Source organism: Hyperolius riggenbachi, chromosome 6 (assembly GCF_040937935.1).
Source record: "Hyperolius riggenbachi isolate aHypRig1 chromosome 6, aHypRig1.pri, whole genome shotgun sequence".
In the NCBI taxonomy this organism is placed as follows: Eukaryota; Metazoa; Chordata; class Amphibia; order Anura; family Hyperoliidae; genus Hyperolius; species Hyperolius riggenbachi.
In genome coordinates, this window is record NC_090651.1 from 24582913 (window position 1) to 24609764 (window position 26852).

Consider the following 26852-nt stretch of genomic DNA (forward strand, 5'->3'; position numbering starts at 1 on the left):
GTTGTGTGCCCCTCCTACACGGCGCCCTGAGGCTGGAGCCTCTCTCGCCTCTGCCTCGGCCCTGCTGGAAAGTCTTGTTTCCTACTGCTCTATCGGGTGTGCGGCGGTAACAGCGTTTAATATCGTGATGACTGACGGTCCCGCGGCTGTTGTCCCTCCAAGTGTATGTCTGTCGTCCCCCTGCCGGTCTGCAGTGTTGAAGGCTCACCTCTCAACCAGCGCAAATCCTGGCCTTCTCCGGTGTCCAGCGTCTGTACCAAATGCAGGGCCGGTTTGCTCATGAACCATGGTGAAACATTTGCAACAGGTGCAGAGATTACAGGGGCAGTATGTTTGACTGTATGCTGTTAGCGTAAACACAGTACAGAGTAGGAGGAGAGCAAGGTGATGAGGGCATCATTGGGGAAAAGCAGCTTGTTGTGCTGTGTGAGGAGTCTGACAGTGAGTGAGGAGGGGGGAGGCAGGAGAGCAGCAGTGTTTCATTTGACTTGCACAGCAGAAGGGAGGAGGTGGCACTGCTGTCCTGAGTGAGGAGGAATGGAGGAGCATGTCATGTGAGAACATTCAATAAAGCAGAGTAAATTCTCACAAGTTTGCTTCAAGCAGCAAAAAGTCTAGAACCAGCCTTGTGCTCAGCCCTGCACCCAGCTCGGGATTGGTGGCATGTAGAGGGACTCAGGAAGCCTCTGGACTATTCAGACACTTCCCACTACCAAGGTAAGTATTAAACTTTTGTTCTTTAATACACTTCAGGATTGTTTTAAGGCCAATTTGGTGGCATACCGATGATAAAGCTGCCGGGAGATTTGGGTGCAGGATAAAGCCGAACATTGGCTCACCCTGCTCCTGCACAAGTTCCGGCGGGGGTTAATTACTATTCCCCCTCCAGGCCGCCATGGATAGTGGGTGATGATTTAATTCGGCTTCCAGCTATTTGTTGGCGGGCAAATAATTACAGTGTTTTCGTAGTCATTTGTGCTCCGACTTTTGACGCCGCCCAAATTACTCACGGAGCGCCGCCATAGCCGTCATTGCTATTCCGTAATGAAACTACCAATAGGTGTTCAGGATCTGGGAGGATATGATAGAAGCACCTGAATGAAATCTATGCAAACTCAAAGAAAATGTATTACCTCTGTGCAGAGAATGTTCTAGCTAGCTGGGATTTGAACCTGGGACTCTAGTGCTGCAAAGTGAAAGAGTTAGCCTCTGAGCCGCCGTCCTTTACATCAAAATGTCAAATTCTTTCCCCAGCTGCTGCAGCTGCCTTTACAGCGTAATAACATGAATAATCACAGGAAATCTGGGGCTCATTTAAAGTGGACCTAAACTCAGAACTTCCTCTCTGTGCTAAAAGATTTCCAACAGCATAATAACCTTTAAATAAAAACATTACCCCTATAATGGGGGGACATATAACTGGCTACCTATACTGGGGGGCACCTGTACCAGGATATCTATACTGGGGGGCTCCATCAGAAGTTTTGCAGGGGCCCAGGGGATTTCTAGTTACGCCCCTGCTGAAATGAATTACAATAATTGCTATAATTTGTAGAATCTTTGTATATAATTTGAAGTGTCCCTCAATCCTGCTTTGTCCGTGTGTCACTGCTTTTTTGCACTGTGCATGTACAGCCGGGACGCACAGACACTGTAGGCTTGCAGTAGAGGACAGGGCCAGAAGAGGCAGGCGCGCATGCGCAGTGACAGACCTAGCCTGTTTAACGGGCTAAGATCACTAGTTGTTTAATAAATCCTGAAGTTCTCTCCTCAGAATCCAAGCAATCAATTTTGGGACCTTTAATTAGCCTTTAAAGAGAACCAGAGACAAATGAATAAATACATTTATACATACCTGGGGCTTCCTCCAGCTCCAGCAGCCTGGATCGCTCCCACGCCGCCTTTCTCTGCTTGCCTCTATCCGCCGGTACCGGATCCCTTCATTTTGGCCAGTCAGGGCCAGTCGACGCAAGCGCAGTGCACTCCCTCCATACTACGCAGGCGCATGCGTAAAGAGCCGGAGGGAGTCCCAGTGGATGCAGAAAACTGTCCGTGTCCGGCGGAAGTGACAGGCAGATAGTGGCAGCGGAGGAGGATGGCGGCGTGAGAGCGATCCATGCTGATGGGGCTGGAGGAAGCCCCAGGTATGTATAAAATCTTTTTCCAGTTTTAAGGTTCCTTCGTCTCTGGTTCCCTTTAATAGGAAAGTTACTTAACAGAAGATCTGGTTAATATGGAGCTTATAAGTAAATGTTTTGCTTGCGTACCTAAAAATCTGTTACTAATAACTCTGCCCTTTACCATTTGTCCCGCGATGTCAGCATTTCCTCGCGGTTCACAAACACATCGCTGCTGCAGATCTGTGGTGGCCTGGCTGTTTTGTTAGAGGGAAATCATTCCTTACCAGATAAGTCTATTCATTAAAGTGGACCTGAACTCTTGCATAGAACAGAGGGAAAACATGGAGAAATGCACCCTGTATGTATTTAGAGAGATTAGCCTGTTTAATTTCCCCTCATTTGTGTCTAAGCACAAGTTGTAATTTAATCTCTTTCCTGTGTCACCTGACTGCCATGGCAGATAAGGTGAATAAGCTCATTTGAAAACACAGGATGTTAAAATATGTCTGCTTCCATGAAAACAGGAAGTAGATACACTGCAGATTTATTGCAGGATTTGTATCAGATGTAACAAAGAACAGTTTTTCTTTAAAGGTTATTATGCTGTTGCTTACCTTTTAGAGCAGAGAGGAATTCTGAGTTCAGGTCTGCTTTAAGGATGGAAGGATTCATGATGGGCATACCATTTATCGGGTGAATCATGGTGGCTCCACTTGTTATGGGTGGAGGAAGTCATGGTGGCCCACCTGATAGGTTGGGAGGAATGATGGTGGCCACACCTGTTATGGGTGAGGGAATCATGTTGGCCACACCTGCTATGGGTGAGGGAATCATGTTGGCCACACCTGCTATGGGTGAGGGAATCATGTTGGCCACACCTGCTATGGGTGAGGGAATCATGTTGGCCACACCTGCTATGGGTGGGGGAATCATGTTGGCCACACCTGCTATGGGTGAGGGAATCATGGTGGCCACACCTGCTATGGGTGGGGGAATCATGGTGGCCACACCTGCTATGGGTGGGGGAATCATGTTGGCCACACCTGCTATGGGTGAGGGAATCATGGTGGCCACACCTGCTATGGGTGAGGGAATCATGGTGGCCACACCTGCTATGGGTGGGGGAATCATGGTGGCTACACCTGTTATGGGTGGGGGAATCATGGTGGCCACACCTGCTATGGGTGAGGGAATCATGTTGGCCACACCTGTTATGGGTGAGGAGACTCATGTTGGCCACACCTGCTATGGGTGAGGGAATCATGTTGGCCACACCTGCTATGGGTGAGGGAATCATGTTGGCCACACCTGCTATGGGTGGGGGAATCATGTTGGCCACACCTGTTATGGGTGAGGGAATCATGTTGGCCACACCTGCTATGGGTGAGGGAATCATGTTGGCCACACCTGCTATGGGTGAGGGAATCATGTTGGCCACACCTGCTATGGGTGGGGGAATCATGGTGGCCACACCTGCTATGGGTGGGGGAATCATGGTGGCCACACCTGCTATGGGTGAGGGAATCATGGTGGCCACACCTGCTATGGGTGAGGGAATCATGGTGGCCACACCTGCTATGGGTGGGGGAATCATGGTGGCCACACCTGCTATGGGTGGGGGAATCATGGTGGCTACACCTGTTATGGGTGGGGGAATCATGGTGGCCACACCTGCTATGGGTGGGGGAATCATGGTGGCTACACCTGTTATGGGTGAGGGAATCATGGTGGCCACACCTGTTATGGGTGAGGGAATCATGGTGGCCACACCTGCTATGGGTGAGGGAATCATGTTGGCCACACCTGCTATGGGTGGGGGAATCATGGTGGCCACACCTGCTATGGGTGAGGAGACTCATGTTGGCCACACCTGCTATGGGTGAGGGAATCATGTTGGCCACACCTGCTTTGGGTGGGGGAATCATGTTGGCCACACCTGCTATGGGTGGGGAAATCATGGTGGCCACACCTGCTATGGGTGGGGGAATCATGGTGGCTACACCTGTTATGGGTGAGGGAATTATGGTGGCTACACCTGTTATGGGCCAGAGGACTCATGGTCGCCGCACCGGTTATGGGTGAGGGAATCATGTCGGCCACATCTGTTATGGGTGGGGTAATCATGGGGCCACTCACTCTTGTTATATGACCACAGGCAGATGGGACCCTTTAAAATCACGGTGGCAGGAGGAAGGGGTTGTGAGCATGCAACTTTTATTGCTTCATTTTTATCATTCTATTCTTTGAGATACACTGTAATTTTTTAAAATGTAGAGAGAACCAGAGAGATTTAGGCTTAATTTTAGGAAAATATTTATTTGCTCTGTTGGAATGTTTTCACCATTCAGCAAGAATACAACAAATTATGTTAGGAAGATCAACAGAAATGTTTAATTATCAGAAACATTTTAGCATAATTAAAAAAAAGTCATTTGTACAATCATGGTATTGTGTATTGACAGTGCAGTTTTTCACATACCACATCATTAGACGATATTTCAAAGTGAACCAAACTTTTGCCTAGAATTGGCTTAAAGAAAAACACCAGCTACCAAGTACCCAAACATCTCATAACAGAACATAAACAATATTTACGTTAATGGTCCTGGTATGAGGATTGATGTTTGGCACATGATCATGAAAAAGAAGAAAGTAAGGAGAAGACCAATGCTCTGGTCTGCGATTGGCTGAGAGGACCCACCACTCTGAAACTGATGCATCAGAAGTGGCCGCTGCACAAGATTCTCAGATGTTCAGGTGAAGCTGAGTACAGATGGGTGCACAGGGTGCTCAGATGCTCAGGTGAAGCTGGGTACAGATGGGTGCACAGGGTACTCAGATATTCGGGTGAAGTGGAGTACAGATGGGTGCACAGGGTACTCAGATGTTCGGGTGAAGCAGAATACAGATGGGTGCACAGGGTGCTCAGATGTTCGGGTGAAGCAGAATACAGATGGGTGCACAGGGTGCTCAGATGTTCGGGTGAAGCAGAATACAGATGGGTGCACAGGGTGCTCAGATGTTCGGGTGAAGCAGAATACAGATGGGTGCACAGGGTGCTCAGATATTCAGGTGAAGTGGAATACAGATGGGTGCACAGGGTGCTCAGATGTTCAGGTGAAGCAGAATACAGATGGGTGCACAGGGTGCTCAGATATTCAGGTGAAGTGGAATACAGATGGGTGCACAGGGTGCTCAGATGCTCAGGTGAAGCTGGGTACAGATGGGTGTGCAGGGTTCTCAGATGCTCAGGTTAATTTGAGTACAGATGTGTGCACAGGGTGCTCAGATGCTCGGGTGAAGCAGAGTACAGATGGGTGCACAGGGTGCTCAGATGCTCGGGTGAAGCAGAGTACAGATGAGTGCACAGGGTACTCAGATGTTCGGGTGAAGCAGAATACAGATGGGTGCACAGGGTGCTCAGATGCTCGGGTGAAGCTGAGTACAGATGGGTGCACAGGGTGCTCAACTCCAGTTGGGAAATCTATAACCAGGCCCAGGAGGTCCACAGTAAACATTACTGATATCACATTGGTGTGGAGACCTCATCATCACGGACTTGTATGGGGTTCTCGTACACGTGCTGCACCTGCTCAGGGCTCATGCTGATTCTGGAACACAAAACACAAAAAAGCCATCACAAGGTGAACAAAGGAAAGATAGGCAACTCACTAGACAACCGCTCTTCTTTATAGGTTGATCATCTTCATTATTATTCTTATTATCCTGTAATTAGATAATGCCACAAATTCTGCAGGTCTTTGCATAGTCCATGGGACCAATCACTTCCCTGAATGACAATCTAGGGACATTTTTGAAGAATTCACCCATCTGATGCCACCCAGGGCACTGTCTCCATGAGATTTTTATTTGGTTCATATTTATGAGTATTCTTCATGCACTCCAATTTCCTTCCACATCTCAAAAATACACAGGTAGGTTATTTGGATCCCCACATTAGATTATGACTATGGTAAGAACTTTAGACTATGACTATGGTTGGTTTATTAACCATTTCATGCCGTGGGTTGTTTTCACCTTATGGACGAGAGGAATTTTCACATTTTAGCATTTCTCCCATTCATTCCCCAATAACTTTATCACTACTTATCACAACGAAATGACCTCTACCTTGTTGGTGGTTTTTTTTGCTACCAATTAGGCTTTCTTTGGGCGGTACATTATGCTAAGTATTATTTTATTCTGAATGCATTTTAATGGGAATATTAAGGGGGAAAAAAATTAAAAAAAATCATTTCTCAATTTTCTGCCATTATAGTTTAAAATAAAACGTAAAACTGTGGATAAAAGCCTCACATTTTATTTGCCCATTTGTCCTGGTGATTGAAACATTTAAATTATATCCCTAATACAATGTACAGTGACAATATTTTATTTGGAAATAAAGGAAATCCATCACTAATTATAAGCCTGTAATATTACAATATACCCTCTGGACATACATATTTAAAAAAAAAAAATGTAGTCGCTAAAGTCTGTGGGTGTAATTTTACTATTTGGCCACAAGATGTCCTTGTGTATTATTTCCTATTGCATACAATAAGTACGCAAATTAGGAAGTAATGCATGCCGGTGTTACTTCGGAAGTGATGCAGGCATCTCATTGATGCAGACAATCATGTGGACCTAGAGGGGAGATTAATGAATGGAAACTTTGTTCCCATTCATTCAACTAATGATCGACGTAGAGAGTGGTGGAAACGAGCAAGCAGGAGGGAGCGTGGCTGGACCATTTGAGAATGATCACTGTTTTTGAACAAAAAAACAGTGATCATTCTCGCCGGACAAGTACGGATTGGCTCAGGGGGCTTCTGTCCCCGTCACCAAACTCCCCTGTCGCCGGGACCATCACGATCGCTCACACAGCCCCGCAAACTGCACGAACGTGAGACTCGCGGCCGTGTGGCAGTGAAAGTTTAAATATGAATATGGTAAGATTATTAGACTGTGACTATGGTGATAATAGTTAATTTGTACTACCTACTGTAGGGTGATAACAACATAGGAAAACAATTCTTTGTAATAGTGTTTCTTATGCTCCAACGCCTGTTCCCTCTTTTGCGTTTTGAAGTGAATGGAGGTAGGTAAGAAGTCATGTTCTTGGAAGAGGAGACTGTTACTGGATATCTGCAGTTGAATAAACCATGTCTATATAATTGGCAGAAGATGGGTGAGGTTTCTTCACACGTCTGGTTTACAGCTTCATGCGGTTCTAGTTGGTTAATCAATTAAAAACTACCATATAAGACTATGGTTGAGAGACTAGAAGGACCAACAGTAAGCAACCTCTGCAGACCAGAAGTGTGGCCACCCTCTGCAGACCAGAAGTGTGGCCACCCTCTGCAGACCAGAAGTGTGGCCACCCTCTGCAGACCAGAAGTGTGGCCACCCTCTGCAGACCAGAAGTGTGGCCACCCTCTGCAGACCAGAAGTGTGGCCACCCTCTGCAGACCAGAAGTGTGGCCACCCTCTGCAGACCAGAAGTGTGGCCACCCTCTGCAGACCAGAAGTGTGGCCACCCTCTGCAGACCAGAAGTGTGGCCACCCTCTGCAGACCAGAAGTGTGGCCACCCTCTGCAGACCAGAAGTGTGGCCACCCTCTGCAGACCAGAAGTGTGGCCACCCTCTGCAGACCAGAAGTGTGGCCACCCTCTGCAGACCAGAAGTGTGGCCACCCTCTGCAGACCAGAAGTGTGGCCACCCTCTGCAGACCAGAAGTGTGGCCACCCCCTGCAGACCAGAAGTGTGGCCACCCTCTGCAGACCAGAAGTGTGGCCACCCTCTGCAAACCAGAAGTGTGGCCACCCTCTGCAAACCAGAAGTGTGGCCACCCTCTGCAAACCAGAAGCAGGGGCGCCTCTAGGCATAGGCAGTACAGGCCATTGCCTGGAGTGTCATTGGTCCTGGGGGGCGCCATGTTGCTGGATTAAGCCCCGCCCACCCATTAAGCCCCACCCCCTGGACTAAGCCCCACCCCATGGGTCTTCTTTTACTTGCTTCTTCTGCATCTACTTAGCGTAAGTTGCAGGCAGCTGCCACCTCTGTGCCTTTTGCATCCTTCTTTCCCCCTTTGTGTCTCCTTCTGTCCCTTTTGTGCCTCCTTCTGTCCTTTTTGTGCCTCCTTCTGTCTCCTTGTGCCTCCTTCTGTCTCCTTGTGCCACCTCTGCCTCCTTCTGAACCCCTTTCTGCCTCATTATGTCCCCCTTTGCCTTTATTTGTCCCCTTGTGCTACCTCTGCCCCCCTGTTCCTCCTTCAGTCCCACTCTGCCCCTTCTGTCTTCCTGTGCCTCCTTCTGTCTCCCTGTGGCTCTTTAGTCCCCATGTGCCACCTCTGTCTTCTGTGCATTTTTCTGTCCCCCTGTGCCTCCTTCTGTCTTCCCGTGGCTCTTTCTGTCCCCTCTGCCTCCTTCTGTCTCCCTGTGCCTCCTTATACCCCCTCTGCTGTCTTCTGTCCCCCTTTTGTGCCTCTGCCCTGCTTTGGGCTTTTTTTGTCCTCCATTGTGCCTCCTTCTGTCCCCTGTTTGCCTCCTTCAGCCACCTCCTTTCCTCCTGTGCCTCCTTTTGTCTCCCTTTGTGCCTCAATCTGTCCCCATTGTGCCGCCTCCTGCCCCACTTTGTGCCTGCTTCTGTCCAACTTTGTGCATCCTTCTGTCCTCTTGTGTACCTCCTTCTGGCCCTCATTCCTTCTTATTTCTCCTGTACCTCTTCTCTGTCCTCCTTTGTGTCTCATTCTGTCCTCCTTTGTGTATTATTCTGTCCCCCATTGTGCCTAATTTTGTCCCCCTGTGTGCCTCCTTCTGTCCCCTTGTGCCTCCTTCTACCCTCCTTTGTGACTTTTTCTGACCCTCGTGCCTCTTTGTCCCCCTGTGCCTCCCCATGTTGTCCTGTGTGCATTTTCAGTCCCCCTGTGCCTCCTTCTGTCCCCTTTTGTGTCTCCTTCTGTTCCACTTTGTGCCTCATTCTGTCCCCCATTGTGCAGCCTTTAGTCCCCCTGTGATTCCTTCTGTCCTCCTTTGTGACTTCTTGTGTCCCTCTTTGTGCCTCCTTCTGGCCCTGTTTCAGAGGCGCCTGGTCCACCAGGCCGACCAGGCGGTTGCGAGTGCTGCGCAAGGGGCATGGGGGGGAGACCGTGGCTACTAGGTAGTGAACTGGCTGGCGGCGTCTTCTGCAGTCTGCTGTGTCTGTAGGTTCCAGCAGGCAGAGCAGGGCTATAGGAAAATGGAGTCCGAAGACCTGCACTGGAGACTATTTGTGTCTTCAGTGCAGGGCTTCGGGCATAATTTTCCTGTTTCCCTGCTCTGCCTGTCAACGCGGGAGTGTTGCAGCCACAGTTGTTGCACAAAGATCATCGGGGAAGCGCTGGAGGGAGGCCAAGAGAGGAGTCTTCTGCAGGTGAGTAAATGTTTTTTTTTTCTTATACTGTAGGTGCAGGCAGGTATCAAAGCTGGTGAAACGCTGCCCGCATTACAATTATTTTCTGGTGAAATGCTGCCGCATGGATTATTTTCTAGTGAAAAGCTGCCGCATTACAATTATTTCCTGGTGAAACGCTGTTGCATTATGATTATTTTCATGAGGGGCGCCACAGGTTTTCTTGCCTGGAGTGACAAAATGGCTAGAGGCACCCCTGACCAGAAGTGTGGCCACCCTCTGCAAACCAGAAGTGTGGCCACCCTCTGCAAACCAGAAGTGTGGCCACCCTCTGCAAACCAGAAGTGTGGCCACCCTCTGCAAACCAGAAGTGTGGCCACCCTCTGCAAACCAGAAGTGTGGCCATCCTCTGCCGAAGCAACAAACCAGGACTGTGGCCACCCTCTGTCAAACAAACCTGCGGTGCATATGCACGGAATGACGGGAATACGGCGAGGAAGCCTGGGAATCCCAGTGACATACTTCCTGTCCAGCAGAGAGTAGGACACTGGGCAAGTGTTAGTGCTATGCAAATGACTGCCGCCACACTCTGCCGCACAGTCATAGGATTGACATTTTGTGCATTGTAATGCGATGGGGGCGGGGTATTGCACCGCAAACACACAGGCCTGGTGTAAAACTGGCCTACAGAAAAGTTTGATGTATGAGAGTTTGTTTGGAAGTGTCTCACTTAAGATGAAGTGAGATAAAAGGAATGATTGGTTATTCTTACCTTGTCGCGTAGTGTCCTGTGCTGCCATTGGATACAACGCTATTTTCCGTTTTCTCCAAGGAAAAGTGGTTGGACCTGGAGTAACACAAAAATCATGTAAACACTTCCAGACAAAGAGGAACAACCACCAGAAAAATAGATCAGAGAAAAATGTGTAGACAGCCATGAAAATTCGAGTACAAATGTTTTCTTGGAAACCCTTTCACAGTCTCCCCCCAACCCCCCGCTGTTTGTCTAGTCCAGTGATGGTAACCTTGCCACTCCAGCTGTGGTGGAACTACAAGTCTCATGAGGCATGGCAATACTCTGACAGCTCTAAGCCTAACTCTAGGAGGCAGAGGCATGATGGGATTTGTAGTTTTTTCACAGCTGGAGTGCCAAAGTTAGCCATCACTGGTCTAGTCCTTACCTAGACCTGTACCACCATCCTCCCAACACCTGAACTCATCATCAGCAACGATTGTGAGTGATACGGCAAGTTTGGGGAGCAGCGCAGAGTGAAATTTTTCTGCCGCTGGGTTGTCAAGGGTTTTCAGTTATGCTAAGAGTTATTTTAGGATTCTCGTATTAGGGGATAGGGTAGCGGATCAGGTGTTTCTGACAGTAAGATCTGCTAAATGCTTGATTCTGGTGTTAATCAAACACTATTGCAGCCAAATAGATATGCATTACAGCCAGGCAACTGGTATTGTTTAAAAGGAAATAAATATGGCAGCCTCCATATCCCTCTCACTTCAGTTGTCCTTTAACTACCATCCAAACTAGGCAAGCATACACTATCTAAAGCACATTTAATAAAATCTATAAATGTACATCATGCTGTGTGGATGGTAATTTCCATTTGCCCTGCCAGGTCAGCATCAAGCTGTCCTTTGCCCTCTATTAGTATACACATTAGTCACTTCTGTAATTATTTATTTCACAGACTCAGGGCAGCAGGAAGACCAGAGCTGTTCCCAGAGAGGAGACTCTCACCATGTGGGTTCTGTATATGCACCAAGTATTGCACAATGCTTGCTTAACACCTAGGTAAACAATGCAGTGTTCCCAGAAGCCTTTGTGTTTCTGTGTTGCAAACCATTCTCCTGCTAAACCAGTTACAACATGATTCATGTAAAACTCTGCTATTGCTTAAAAAAAAAACAACAACAACATTGTTTACATGAAGATCAGAAAGAAACACATTTAGAAACTCATGAATGAAATAAAAATTTAATACTATGAATTTTTTATCAGTTTTCAAAATCAGCATAAAGTGTGTAAGTAAATCACAGATTCCACTCTATGTATAAACTAAATATAAACTTAAAGTAAACCTGAGGGGGAAGGGGGGAGTATCAAAAATGTTTACATACCTGGGGCTTCCTCCAGCCTCCTCTGGCCAGTGACCAGATCCCTAGTACGCCGTTGTCCTCTGAAGCCCGCAGCCTCTACAAATTGCCCCGAAAAGTCCTCTGGCCCTGGGCATACTGCGCAGGCTGGCTGCACACACTCCCCTATCATGCTCCCGTAGAAGTACTGCGCAAGTGCAGAACGCTACCAGCTACGGGAGCTAGAAGACGGGAGCGCGTACAGCCCACCTGTGCCGTCTGGCCCCAACTGGACAACTTACCGGGGCCAATTGCGGAGGCTACAGGCAGCAGAGGATGGCGGCGTGGGAGCGATCTGGCCGGAGGAGACTGGAGTAGGCCTCAGGTATGTATACATTTTTGATATCCCCCGTCTTTGGTACACTTTAAGCAATTTATTCAAATGAAGATAGCGAATCAAAACTCTCCTTTTTGGCTGGGTTTTACATCTGGAAGAGCTAAGAGACCTTGGCCCATATGCAATTCACTTTTTCTCCTGATTTTTCTCCTAGATGTTATTTTTAAACTTGTCAATGAAATGCCTTTTAACCACTTGGGGACTGCAGTGGTAAACCCCCATAAAGACCAGGGCAATTTTAACTAAATGGGCCACTGCAGCTTTAAGGCACCCCCTTTTCTCCCCACCAACAGAGCTCTCTGTTGGTGGGGAGAAGTATTTGTTTATATTTTTAATAAAACATCCTATTTGTTTATTTATACTCCCCCTGCTCCCTCCCTCCCACCAGCCAGCCTATGATGCGATCGGCTGTCATAGGCTTCAGCCTATGAGAGCCGATCGCTCTTTTGTGTGTGATCGCCACTCGGAGACTGAAGGCGGGGCAAAGCTCCGCCTCCCTAAGCAGGAGATGCGCGCGCAGCCTGCAAACTGCAACCCCAGGACTTGACGCCAATTGGCGTTAGGCGGTCCTGGGGCTGCCGCCGCGGCCGCACCCATTAGCGTGGGGCAGTCTTGAAGTAGTTAAGCTACCAGAAAGCAAGAAAATACTCAAAAAAAAAAGTGTTAAGTGCGGTAAAGTTATTTTAAATTGAAAATAAAAAATTATTTCCCAGGTGAAAAAGTGAATTGCGCATGGCCCCTTATTCTTTCATTTATCTTTTTTTTTTATATAAAGGATACCTCATGTAAACATTCTCCAGTGTCTCCATCTACTAGTTGTTAAATATACAGAGCCACAATAATCCAACATGCATACAGACTGTTTTGGTTGATCCTCATCAGTGCATGGCATGGATTACTGTGGCTCTATGGAGTAGGACAATAAACACCCAGAGTTACAGATTGCATATGCATATGCTCACTCCAACCTGAATAATCACAGATCCCTTCTGTTCCATGCATTTTAGTAAGGGGGCTTTTTGGACCATTTTATCCCCCTACACACTCAAATGAGTTCTGGGTCACCATGAGCTTGCTGGTTAGTCTGTACCTCTCGGTGTTTCAAGTCCTACTCCATACAGCCAAATGAATCCATGCCATGCACTGATGAGGATCAACCAATCCGAAACAGTCTGTATGCATGTTGGACTATTATGGCTCTGTACTAACTATGAAACAGAGCAGAGCTAATGACGCTTTGACCTTTCCTGCAGTAAAATCTTATCTGAAGTTGTCTTTCACTGTTTCTTGTATGTATGATGTATAAGTGCTTCAGAAAATAGCACTTGGCTCTCCGACTGAATTAGTCAGAGAGCTCAGAGAAGCTCTTTTGCATAGATAACTGAAGTTTATTAACTCTTCCTGAACTGGAAACAATAAGAGACTCATACATCTGCTACTAATGTTCTATTTATTAGCTGTACTACGCATACAATTCATTATATCAGACGTTTATTTTGACAACAGATTTCCTTTAATGTAGTGGTGTGAAAAGAAAACTCACTCTGGTCTTTTCTTCCAGTATTTGTTGGTCATGTAAAGGACAAAGACAAGGAAGAGGAAAACCGCCACGGCTATAAGGCCCGTCCCCCACTGTGGGATCCGCCTGGCCTCTTTATTCACATCTGCAAAATAAGCATATTGGTCTTCAGAGTACAACACTCTAATGTGAACATGATATCCCACCCCCAACTTTTTGAGATAGGGAAGTAGGACGCTTTGAAGGCCCGCTTCTGCCACACCTCCAGCCACGCCCCCTGCACACTTCTAGTCACAACAACAAAAATTCCTTGAGCAAAAGACAATTTAGCAATTCAAGACACCGTGAAGTAGGTGATTATGGCCCACGGGCCATACAGGAAGATACAGCATGGCCATAGACTGCAATGTAATGTGCGGATACTTAGTCATTTTCGACATCGGGGGTCACCCAGGGACAGCTGAACTTCAGATTGGACTACTGCAACACCCTCCTGTCCCTCTGAACCACATCACCCCCCCTTACAATCGATCTTGAATGCAGCAGCCAGACAAAACTACTTCCCCCCCACTGTTCTGCCTTCACGACTACCCTATGCAAATCTCTCCACTGGTCCCCAATGCACTTAAGAATCAGCGTCAAGATCCTATGTCTGGCCTACAAATATATCCACAAGCCCTGCCCGATCTACATCTCTGACCTGGTCAGCAGATACACACCTGGCCATCCACTTCGTTCCACCAATGACTTCCTCCTAACCACCCCACACATCTCGCACTCCCATGCATGATTACAGGGCTTACTAGAGCTGCTCCCATCCTCTGGAACTCTCTCCCACTGCCCGCCACGCTACACCATTAAACAAGCCCTCAAAGCTCACCTCTTCAAGAAGGCCTACCCCACCCCACCAATGTCGTAACTCTATCTGTTGAGAACATCTTGATTCAGCCCTCCTCCTATCGTGTTACCACCCTCTTTCTTTAGGGCTGGTGCACACCGAGCGGCTTTTTGGGCGTTTTCAGATCCGCTTGCGGCTGCGGATCTGCTTGGTCAATGTATCTCAATGGGGTGGTGCACACCAGAGCGGCAGGCGTTTTGCAGAAACGAAAAATGCCTGGGTGAGGCATTTTTTGGATTTCGGATGCGTTTCTGCCTCAATGTTAAGTATAGGAAAAACGCAAACCGCTCTGAAAAACGGCACTTCAGAGCGGTTTTGCAGGCGTTTTTGTTACAGAAGCTGTTCAGTAACAGCTTTACTGTAACAATATATGAAATCTACTATACTGAAAACCGCAGCAGCAATCCGCAAAACGCTAGCAAAACGCCTCATAAAAATAAAAAAAAGCGTTTAAAAATCTGCTAGCATTTTGCGGATCTGCTAGCGGGTTTTGGTGTGCACCAGCCCAGAGATTGTAAGCCTTTGGCAGGGCCTTCCCTCCTTGTGTATCATACTTGATAATAATGTGAACGTGTATTATTGGGACTACCACTCCAGGGTAGTCTTGCATTGTGTATCTTATTGTTAATTACCTGTATCGTGTTGTCTGTCACCCCTGTTATCATTGTCTGTAACCTGATTATACAGTGCTGTGTAATATTTTTTATTTTCCAAAGGACAGCAAACAATTGACAGCGCTCCTAGGCTGCAAATGAAATTAAACCAACGGGGGTGTGCAGATCCCCCCCAGGGGCTAAAATACACACCTGGAGTACAAATCATATGTAAATTATGCTTTAATCCCTAATGTAAGAATTTGAATGCAAACTGAAGCACGTGGATACAGCTAGCCATAAGCATACTTATGTTTGTTTTGTACAGCAGGAGACATTGGTAGCTCCTCTAGAGGCTGCACCCGGAAGTGCTGCCAATGTCTCCTGATGTGTGATATGTTGATTAGTGTTAAAGAGAATCTGTACTCTAAAATTCTTACAATAAAAAGCATACCATTGTATTCCTTATGTTCTCCTGGGCCCCGCTGTGCTGTTTCTGCCACTCCCTGCTGCAATCCTGGCTTGTAATTGCCATTTTTATGCAGTGTTTACAAAAAAAACAACATGGCTTCTAACCAGAGTGAGAACAGCTCACTGTGTGACTCATGCAGAGCTTGGAGAGGGTGTGTATAGCTTCTGCCAATGAGAAGCAGTGCTGCACATTCCACACATTACAGGCTCAGCCCGGCAGAGCCGACAGAGGAAAGAAGATAAGATTTATTACAGAGACTGTGCAACTAGAAAAGGCTGCAGTAATCCAGAGCACATTAGAACAGGTATAGGAACTTATAGGATAGTAGAAATAAGGCTCAAAATTTTGTTGCAGAGTCTCTTTAAGCCGAAATTTGCATAATTTCGTGTTTACGTAATTACGGACCTGAATTTTACCGCTACGTCACAAATTTGTCATTTCATAATTGCCATACAAACCGAAATTTGAAATTCCATAAGCGTAATTTTTGTCACATAATTTCACGTTTGACACACATTTCGTGTTTTCTACAGAAACAATATTATTTTAATTTTACGAAAATGGGCGTAATTTCGCTTTTAACCACTTCAGGACCACAGGCTTTACCCCCCTAAAGACCAGGCCATTTTTTGTATTTTAAGGCCAAGCTGCAGGGTCGCACAACACAGCACGCGAGTGATATCCGCTCCCCCACCACCACCACCGCCCAGTGTTTGGGTTTTTTTCATAAATATTTACTTCTTTATTTTTGCAATAATTTTGACCCTTTTTTTAAAATGTATTTTCAGCCTATGACAGCGGATCACCACCCAGACTCTGGAGGGAACAACGATCGCCACTGGGAGACTAGAGGCAGAGCTCCGCCTACCAAGCAGGAGATGCCCTATCTCCTGCAAAACGAAGCCCCAGAACTTTACGCCGATCGGCATTAGGCGGTCCTGGGGCTGCCGCCACGCCCATCGGCATGATGCGGTCGTCAAGCAGTTAATAGTAATTATGCAAATTTAAATACTAAACTCAGGAAAGTTATGCTATATACACACTTGAAAGATAAATGAAAGACATCAGACCAATTTTACCCCATTCCATGTAGTAGGAGAGCCACACTCTACAGTCTATTGTATTGTGCTGTACTCCCCATCAGATAAAAATCTTTGCAAGATGCTGCACACACAGATGCTGTACAGACACAAAAGATCAGTATCTGCAAAAGATCCATTCCTGCAAAATGCATTCATAGTCTATGATATCTGCAGATCCTCATACACACCTTGTTTAACCCTCCTTGCGGTCTAAAAAATTCCGCCAGGAGGCAGCGCAGCAGTTTTTTTTTTCTTATATCATGTAGCGAGCCCATCCCCCCGCCCGCTTTGATCGCCTTCGGCGATCTCCGATCAGGAAATCCCGTTCAAACGGGATTTCCTGACGGGCTTCCCCCCGTCGCCATGGCAACGGGGCGGGATGACGTCATTGGGAGTCCCGATCCACCCCTCAGCGCTGCCTGGCACTGATTGGCCAGGCAGCGCACGGGGTCTGGGGGGGGGCGCGCAGCGCGATGGATAGCGGCGATCGAGCGCGGGACGGCGGCGATCGGTGTGCTGACGCAGCTAGCAAAGGAGGTTAACAGACATTCATCTGCAGATCAGATCCACCAGGATGGATTTTCAGATCTGCAGATTGTCAGATATGCAGATGAAGTCTGTTAAACAAGGTGTGTATGAGGATCTGCAGATATCATAGACTATAAATGCATTTTGCAGGAACGGGTCTTTACCCCAGAGATCTTTTGCAGATAATGATCTTTTGAATGTGTACAGCATCTTTGTGCGCAGCATCCTGCAAAGATGTTCATCTGATGAGGAGTTCAGCTCCATAGAATAGACTGTGTAGAGTATGGCTCTCATACTACATGAAGGGTGGTAAGATTGGTCTGATATCTTTCAAGTGTGTACACACCATTACTCATTGATTGCAATTACTGATAATGCAAAGGCCCCTGCACATGCTGTCGCTCAGGAGGCTCTTCCTGCAGCCACTTCCAAGGCCACATACACACATCAGACCATAGTCTTTTGAAAATGAAAGATCACAGGCCAATTTTACCCCCTTCCGTGTAGTATGAGAGCCATACTCTTCACAGTCTTTTCTATGGAGCTGAACTCCCCATCAGAGAAAAATCTTTGCAAGATGCTGCACCAGGGGCGTAGCTAGGAATGACTGGGCCCCATAGCAAAACATTTTTATGGGCCCCCCTCTCCCCCCACGACCTTCCAACCCCACGGACCTCGGACCTCCCACCCAAACAATCCTCCACAACCCTCCAGCCCAACATTCCCACACCCAGTATAAGTAGCCAGGTCTATAGGTGTCTTCAGAATAGGTGGCCAGGGGCATATGTGCCCAGTATATGTAGGAAGGGGTACAGGGCCGGTTCTAGACTGGCACATATGTGACCTAATAGAGCTCTCTGATTTGACCTTTTTGACAGAGACCTGGCTTGGGAAGCATGCAGGCCCAACTCTTGAAGCAACCGTGCCGGCCAATTATTCAATCTTGCACTGTGAGAGACAAGTCGGCAAGGGTGGGGGGGTTGCCATATGCTTCAGATCCTCCTTGAACATAAGGCCCCTGCCCATAGGCCCCACTGAAACCTTTGAATGTATTGCAGCTCAACTGTCAGCAGAAGTAAACATCAACATATTGCTCATATACCGCCCCCCAAAAAATGGTCCAGCCTTTCTTAAGGAAATATCTGAACTCTTATCCTGTGTAACAGTGGAACACCCTAGATGGATCATCCTGGGAGACTTCAATGCATGGGTGGATGATCACGACTCCCAGCTAGGAAGTGAACTACTTCTCATAATGAATGAACTGGGTTTCTCTCAGGCTATCAACCTCCCCACCCATACGAAAGGGCACACCCTGGATCTTATATTTCATTCCGGACTTTTAATATCACACATGGATATAAACCCAGTGGTATGGTCAGACCACCACACCATCCACTTCTCTCTGACAGCACCAGCGATAAAACACAGAGGGAAAGAACTCATAAAATACCGTTCACTGAAAGATGTCTCACCCCAGCACGTTCAGAATATCCTCAACTTCGACGCATTAACCAATCATTGCGCAGACCCAGACTCCATGGTCCTGATTTACAACCATGCAGTGTCATCTGCCTATGACGCCCTCGCTCCAGTTCGCATCAAACGATCTACACCACTTCACCATGCACGGTGGTTTGACAGCTCACTAAAGGACCTAAAGAAAGAAGTGCGCAGACTAGAAAGGAAGTGGCGAAAATCTCAGAATTCAAAAGATAAACACACCCTTGTCTCTCACCGGGAAAGCTACCAAAATGCGATCACCAAGAAAAAATCCTCCTACCTATCACAGGAGATCGCAAAGGCCGCCAACAGACCAGCCCAACTATTCCGCACAGTTGATAGACTATGCAATCCATCCTGTCTAAAACCCACTATAACTCCCTCAAAGGAGCTATGTGAGAAATTTGCCTGCTACTTTGCTGACAAAGTATCTTCTATTCGGTCTCTCATTCAGTCCACAGCACCCAAGACTCATGCAACTAATGGAAATAGCTGCAAAAACAACCTAACACCCTGGACTGATTTCAAAAGTATTAGTGAGGAAGAGATCTCAGACACCCTCTGTCGTCTCCACCAGACAACCTGCGACCTGGACCCTGGACCAACTAAACATATGCTGAAATGCCCTGACCTGCTTGGTCCAGCATTTCACAAAATAGTAAATTGCTCTCTGCAAGCAGGGAGGTTTCCTACCTCTCTAAGGGCTGGTGCACACCGAGCGGCTTTTTGGGCGTTTTCAGATCCGCTTGCGGCTGCGGATCTGCTTGGTCAATGTATCTCAATGGGGTGGTGCACACCAGAGCGGGGGGGCGTTTTGCAGAAACGAAAAATGCCTGGGTGAGGCATTTTTTGGATTGCGGGTGCGTTTCTGCCTCAATGTTAAGTATAGGAAAAACGCAAACCGCTCTGAAAAACGGCACTTCAGAGCGGTTTTGCAGGCGTTTTTGTTACAGAAGCTGTTCAGTAACAGCTTTACTGTAACAATATATGAAATCTACTATACTGAAAACCGCAGCAGCAATCCGCAAAACGCTAGCAAAACGCCATAGAAAAATAAAAAAAAGCGTTTAAAAATCTGCTAGCATTTTGCGGATCTGCTAGCGGGTTTTGGTGTGCACCAGCCCTAAAAGAAGGAATCATCAAGCCCCTTCTCAAAAAACCTTCCATGGATCCAGATGCTATGAGCAGCTACAGACCTGTCTCCAACCTCCCCTTCTTAGGTAAAGTTATTGAAAAGGCTGTCTATCTGCAACTTGAAACCAGGCTGTCAGTAAACAACATCCTGGACCCTCTACAATCTGGCTTTAAGAAACACCACAGCTGTGAAACAGCCCTCATCCAAGTCTGCAACGATCTGCTCATGGCAAGGGACAGAGGGGAATGCTCCATCCTAATCCTGTTGGATCTCTCAGCTGCTTTTGATACAGTTGACCATGAAATCCTGCTTAACAGACTGCAGGAGTACTGTGGCATCAGTGGATCAGTCATCCAGTGGTTCAGATCATTCCTGACTGACAGAACACAGAGAGTATCCCTAGGACCTATAATGTCCAAACCTGCCCCTCTACAATTCGGAGTGCCACAAGGATTAATCCTATCCCCTCTGCTGTTTGCAATCTACATGTTGCCACTCGGTACACTTATCCAACGACATGGCCTGACGTACCACTGCTACGCCGATGACACACAGCTATACCTGTCCTTCAAACCTGGTGGAACAGACCCTACCCCAAAAATAAACTCTTGCATAGCTGAGCTTCAGGCATGGATGAATGATAACTGGTTGAAACTGAATGCTGACAAAACTGAGGTCCTGTTTGTCCAAAGCCAGTGCTCGCCATCAAAACAGCTCTATCCTAAAGCAACACCAATCAGGATTGGGAATTCAGACATAAACAGCTCCAACCTTGTGCGCAGCCTTGGCGTACTAATCGATGGGGAATTGAGTTTCAGAAACCAAATTTCATCTGTAGTTAAATCTTCCTTCTTTCATCTGAGGAACATTGCAAAGATTAAACATCTGATTCCCCCAGAGGATCTTCAAACCCTAGTCCACGCCTTCATCACATCACGGCTGGACTACTGCAATGCCCTTTATGCTGGCCTCCCCAAAAAAGACTTGCGTCGCCTGCAATTAGTGCAGAACGCTGCTGCCAGATTGCTAACAAACCAGCCTCGCCACTGTCACATTACACCGATCCTTCGCTCACTGCACTGGCTACCAGTAGAATGGAGAATACTCTTCAAGATTGGACTGCTGACATTCAAATCCCTGCACAATCTGGGCCCTGGATACATGAAGGACTTGCTGAAGCTGCACCACACCTCTCACAACCTCAGATCAGCAAGTTCTATAAACTTGGTCACTCCCAGAGTGCACCTCAAAAAATCTGGAGACAGAGCCTTCTGTCATGCTGCCCCTACTCTTTGGAACTCCCTACCACACCCAGTAAAGACAGCACCATCCCTGGAGCTATTCAAATCCAGACTGAAAAGCCACCTGTTTAGCCTGGCATTTCCAGATTTATAAAATTCTTCCCCTGTACCACGAGGGTCGGAGCCATGCTTATGCGCTTTGAGTCCCACAGGAGAAAAGCGCTTTACAAATGTTATTTGTTGTTGTTGTATATGTGGGGGCAGTCAAAAATGGGTAGGGGGCAACATGTTCGAGGAAATTTTAAAAATGGGCATGGCCATGATGTCATGTGGGTGGGGCTAACTAATGTAAGTTATACTAGCTAATGTACTTACATAAAAAAAAAAAATGAAGTAAATGCACATAATGACAAACAGCATTTCCCCAGTAAATGCATGTAATGAGAGACAGCGTTTCCCCCCTAAATGCACATAAGACAGCTTTTCACCAGTAAATGCACATAATTAGAGACAGCTTTTCACCAGTAAATGCACATAATAAGAGACAGCTTTTCACCAGTAAATGCACATAATAAGAGACAGCTTTTCACCAGTAAATGCACATAATTAGAGACAGCTTTTCACCAGTAAATGCACATAATTAGAGACAGCTTTTCACCAGTAAATGCACATAATGACAAACAGCCAGTGTCCCCAGTATATGTAGTCAGGGGTATATGTGCCCAGTACATGTAGCCAGAGGTATATGTGCCCAGTACATGTAGCAAGAGGTACATGTGCCCAGTACATGTAGCCAGAGGTATATGTGCCCAGTACATGTAGCCAGAGGTATATGTGCCCAGTACATGTAGCCAGAGGTATACGTGCCCAGTACATGTAGCCAGAGGTATACGTGCCCAGTACATGTAGCCAGAGGTATACGTGCCCAGTACATGTAGCCAGAGGTATACGTGCCCAGTACATGTAGCCAGAGGTATACGTGCCCAGTACATGTAGCCAGAGGTATACGTGCCCAGTACATGTAGCCAGAGGTATACGTGCCCAGTACATGTAGCCAGAGGTATACATGCCCAGTATATGTAGCCAGAGGTATACATGCCCAGTATATGTAGCCAGAGGTATACATGCCCAGTATATGTAGCCAGAGGTATACATGCCCAGTATATGTAGCCAGGGGTATACATACCCAGTATATGTAGCCAGGGGTATACATGCCCAGTATATGTAGCCAGGGGTATACATGCCCAGTATATGTAGCCAGGGGTATACATGCCCAGTATATGTAGCCAGAGGTATACATGCCCAGTATATGTAGCCAGGGGTATACATGCCCAGTATATGTAGCCAGGGGTATACATGCCCAGTATATGTAGCCAGAGGTATACATGCCCAGTATATGTAGCCAGGGGTATACATGCCCAGTATATGTAGCCAGGGGTATACATGCTCATTATATGTAGCCAGAGGTATATATGCCCAGTATATGTAGCCAGGGGTATATATGCCCAGTATATGTAGCTATGCCCAGTATATGTATCCAGAGGTATACATGCCCAGTATATGTATCCAGAGGTATACATGCCCAGTATATGTAGCCACGGGTATACATGCCCAGTATATGTAGCCAGGGGTATACATGCCCAGTATATGTAGCCAGGGGTATATATGCCCAGTATATGTAGCCAGAGGTATATATATGCCCAGTATATGTAGCCAGAGGTATATATATGCCCAGTATATGTAGCCAGAGGTATATATATGCCCAGTATATGTAGCCAGAGGTATATATATGCCCAGTATATGTAGCCAGAGGTATATATATGCCCAGTATATGTAGCCAAGGGGGGCCCCACCCACCTCCATCCACCCACCCACCTCCATCCACCCACCCACCTCCGTCCACGGCAGCCAGCAAGTGGGGTCGGGTCGGGTCGCTCCACTCGAGGGCAGCTCCAGCCAGGGCAGCTCCTCTTCACCGCTCCGGCTCGCTTGGCTCCCTTCGAGGCTCCAGTCCAGACAGTCGCGGAAGAGTCTGCAGCCGGTCGCTCCCTCGTCGCTCCTCCCTGGCTGGCCGGGCCCGGAAGCCGGAACTATAGATTACCTATCGGGTCCCGGCCGCCAGGGAGTATCAATGCGCCGCCTGCCACGTAGTCCGTCCCCCTCCTCACCAGCCACCTTATCTGAGGAGGGGGGCCGGGAGGAGGGCCTGGGGGGCCCACTGACTATCGCGGGCGGGGGGGCGGACGGCACCAAGTAAAAAAAATAAAAATTAAAAAAAAAAAAGTCCCTTCATGTACGGGCCCCTGTGGCGTAGGGCTGCCGCAGGGCCCCATAGCAACCGCTATGGTTGCTATACTTATTGCTACGCCCCTGTGCTGCACACACAGATGCTGTACAGACACAAAAGATAAGTATCTGCAAAAGATCCGTTCCTGCAAATTGCATTCATAGTCTATGGGCTCGTTTCCACTATCGCGAATCCGCATGCGTCCAACGCATGCGGATTCGCACATGTAATGCAAGTGGATGGGCCTGTTTCCACTGTAGCGTTGTTGACGTGCGTTTTGTTCAGCGGTGAAAAAACGCACAAAAGAGACGCAGAATTCGCCTGCGAGTGGGATGCATGCGAATTGTATGTAATGTATTTAATAGGGAAATCGCATGCGGTTTCCCATGCGTTTTTTGCCGCAAATTCGCATGCAAATTCGCATAGGTACCAATGTAAATTCACACAGGCAGTGACATGGTTAAAATCGCATATACCCTCACCTATGCGAATTCGCATGCGAATTCGTGGCAAAAAACGCATGGGGAATCGCATCCGCATGTGATTTCATCAGCGGTGGAATCCAGGCGATTCCGCACCGCAATAGTGGAAACCAGCCCTATGAGATCTGCAGATCATCATACACACCTTGTTTAACAGACATCTATCTGCAGATCAGACAATCATCTGCAGATCTGAAAATCCATCCTGGTGGATCTGATCTGCAGATTATGGTCTGTTAAACAAGGTGTGTGTGATGATCTGCAGATCTCATAGACTATGAATGCATTTTGCAGGAACAGATCTTTTGCAGATATTGATCTGTTGCATGTGTACAGCATCTGTGTGTGCAGCATCTTGCAAAGATTTCTGTCTGATGGGGAGTGCAGCTCCATAGAAAAGACTGTGCAGGTATGGCTCTCATACTACATGGAAGGGGGTAAAATTGGTCTGTGATCTTTCATTTTCCAAAGACTATGGTCTGATGTGTGTATGAGCCTTTAGACAGGTGCTCTATGTAAAGGTGCACTTAGCGGTCATGCATGCTGAGACACTTTTGGGCCTTGCAATATCTGATAATGCAAAGGTCCGTGTACGTGCTGTCACTTTAAATGTGTCAGGAGGCTCTGGACTGTCTGCAACACAATTTTCGAGAACGGCCAAATTTCCAGATTAAACACGAAATTTTGATTCTGTTTCCATTACGAAAATGATCGTAATTACAAAAAAAGAATAGTAATTATGAAATTCTTTATAACGTGAAAGTTCGCAAAATTTTGCGTGGATTGTAATTGGGTCATTACGCTCATCACTTGTTGATGCTATACAAATCCAATAAAACATAATAAGTAAGATATGTACTTTTCATTCTCCTGCAATGGCAGCAACTTGATTTGGAAGGTCTAGTTCCACTTTAATAAGGAAAGACTGTGAAACAATCACACCTTTGTGCGCCTGGTTACACAACAGCCAAGATTCACTGATCCCATTCAAACAGGTGATGCACGCTACACTGTCTGCCAATGTCTCTCACAAGATCTGCTTTACATCTTGTTACTTGTACTGAAGAGACACCTTCCAAGTGATTGTCATCCAAATGATCACGCTCTGTGAGGAAAATCACGCCGTAGGAGGTTAAAGCACAACTGTTACAAGGATACGGAGGCTGCCATATTTATTTCCTTTTAAAAGGGAAGGTCCAGGCTAAAAAAGAAAAACCCCAGGTAAGTGGATTTTTTTTTTTTGCGCCTGGATGTATCCTTCAAGTAATACCAGTTGCCTGGCTGTCCTGCTAATCCCCTGCCTCTTACTTTTTGCCACAGCCCCTGAAACAGCATGCAGCAGATCAGGTGTTTCTGACATTATTGTCAGATCTGATGAGATTAGCAGCATGCTTGTTTCTGGTGTGATTCAGACGCTACTGCAGCCAAATAGATCAGCAGGACTGCCAGGCAACTGGTATTGTTTAAAAGGAAATAAATATGTCAGCCACCAATTCCCTCTTGTTACCGATGCCCTTTAATGTAAACATCCTTCAAAAATAAAATATAGTCATTAGCGGGTACATGGGACTTACCAGACTGGCAGGAAACTGGTCCCAATGAGGCCAGGAGGAGAAAGCAAAGCCAGGAAGGCATCATGATGATCTCTGGGCAGCCCCTGCGATCTGTCCTGGGCAGCCCCTGCGATCTGTCCTGGGCAGCCCCTGCGATCTGTCCTGGGCAGCCCCTGCGGTGTGTCCTGTGCAGCCCCTGCGGTGTGTCCTGTGCAGCCCCTGCGGTGTGTCCTGTGCAGGCCCTGCGATCTGTCCTGGGCAGCCCCTGCGATCTGTCCTGGGCAGCCCCTGCGATCTGTCCTGGGCAGCCCCTGCGATCTGTCCTGCGCAGCCCCTGCGATCTGTCCTGGGCAGCCCCTGCGGTGTGTCCTGAGCAGCCCCTGCGATCTGTCCTGCGCAGCCCCTGCGATCTGTCCTGCGCAGCCCCTGCGATCTGTCCTGCGCAGCCCCTGCGATCTGTCCTGCGCAGCCCCTGCGATCTGTCCTGCGCAGCCCCTGCGATCTGTCCTGCGCAGCCCCTGCGATCTGTCCTGCGCAGCCCCTGCGATCTGTCCTGTGCAGCCCCTGCGGTGTGTCCTGTGCAGCCCCTGCGATCTGTCCTGTGCAGCCCCTGCGGTGTGTCCTGTGCAGCCCCTGCGATCTGTCCTGTGCAGCCCCTGCGATCTGTCCTGTGCAGCCCCTGCGATCTGTCCTGTGCAGCCCCTGCGGTGTGTCCTGTGCAGCCCCTGCGATCTGTCCTGTGCAGACCCTGCGATCTGTCCTGTGCAGCCCCTGCGATCTGTCCTGTGCAGCCCCTGCGATCTGTCCTGCGCAGCCCCTGCGATCTGTCCTGGGCAGCCCCTGCGGTGTGTCCTGAGCAGCCCCTGCGGTGTGTCCTGCGCAGCCCCTGCGATCTGTCCTGTGCAGCCCCTGCGGTGTGTCCTGTGCAGCCCCTGCGATCTGTCCTGTGCAGACCCTGCGATCTGTCCTGTGCAGCCCCTGCGATCTGTCCTGTGCAGCCCCTGCGATCTGTCCTGTGCAGCCCCTGCGATCTGTCCTGTGCAGCCCCTGCGATCTGTCCTGTGCAGACCCTGCGATCTGTCCTGTGCAGCCCCTGCGATCTGTCCTGTGCAGCCCCTGCGATCTGTCCTGTGCAGCCCCTGCGATCTGTCCTGTGCAGCCCCTGCGATCTGTCCTGTGCAGCCCCTGCGATCTGTCCTGTGCAGCCCCTGCGATCTGTCCTGTGCAGCCCCTGCGATCTTTCCTGGGCAGCCCCTGCGATCTGTCCTGGGCAGACCCTGCGATCCTGTGAAGTGTCCTGTGTGGATCAGGGAAATGTAATAATCACATCACACAAGGAAAACAAGGAAGGATTCCTGAGCAGTTAATGCTCAACCTGCCTGTGATTTGGAAACACCTCTTGGCTTTCGGGAGGGACCTGGCAGCAGTCACTGTTCAGAATTCATCAGCGACAGGCAGGTAAGATGAGCCGGGTAGAACTACAGGACAAGCCCTGTAGCTGAGATTGCAATGCATGTTGATTGTAAAAATTCCCACTAATGATACAATCTTGATTTTACAACCCTACC

General features: G+C 47.9%; 1 protein-coding gene across 1 annotated transcript; it reads right to left on the reverse strand.

Annotated features, from left to right (window-relative positions):
* Window positions 1-4416: 4416 nt before the first annotated feature.
* On the reverse strand, window positions 4417-26636 carry PDZK1IP1 (PDZK1 interacting protein 1). The gene is made up of 4 exons (XM_068242426.1): window positions 25306-26636; window positions 13535-13655; window positions 10285-10359; window positions 4417-5731 (listed from the first exon to the last, which is right to left on the reverse strand). Exons 1-4 carry the CDS (start codon window positions 25367-25369, stop codon window positions 5647-5649), a joined length of 345 nt encoding a protein of 114 aa, XP_068098527.1. The 5' UTR covers window positions 25370-26636; the 3' UTR covers window positions 4417-5646.
* Window positions 26637-26852: the final 216 nt, after the last annotated feature.

What these genes read in the sequence shown, in the direction of transcription:
- PDZK1IP1 (XM_068242426.1), bottom strand. Translation starts at nt 25,369, where the DNA reads ATGATGCCTTCCTGGCTTTGCTTTCTCCTCCTGGCCTCATTGGGACCA. An exon ending in ACCAGTTTCCTGCCAGTCTG is followed by an intron (nt 13,656 to 25,305) that starts GTAAGTCCCATG and finishes CTTATTTTGCAG; the next exon opens with ATGTGAATAAAGAGGCCAGG. An exon ending in TACTGGAAGAAAAGACCAGA is followed by an intron (nt 10,360 to 13,534) that starts GTGAGTTTTCTT and finishes GTGTTACTCCAG; the next exon opens with GTCCAACCACTTTTCCTTGG.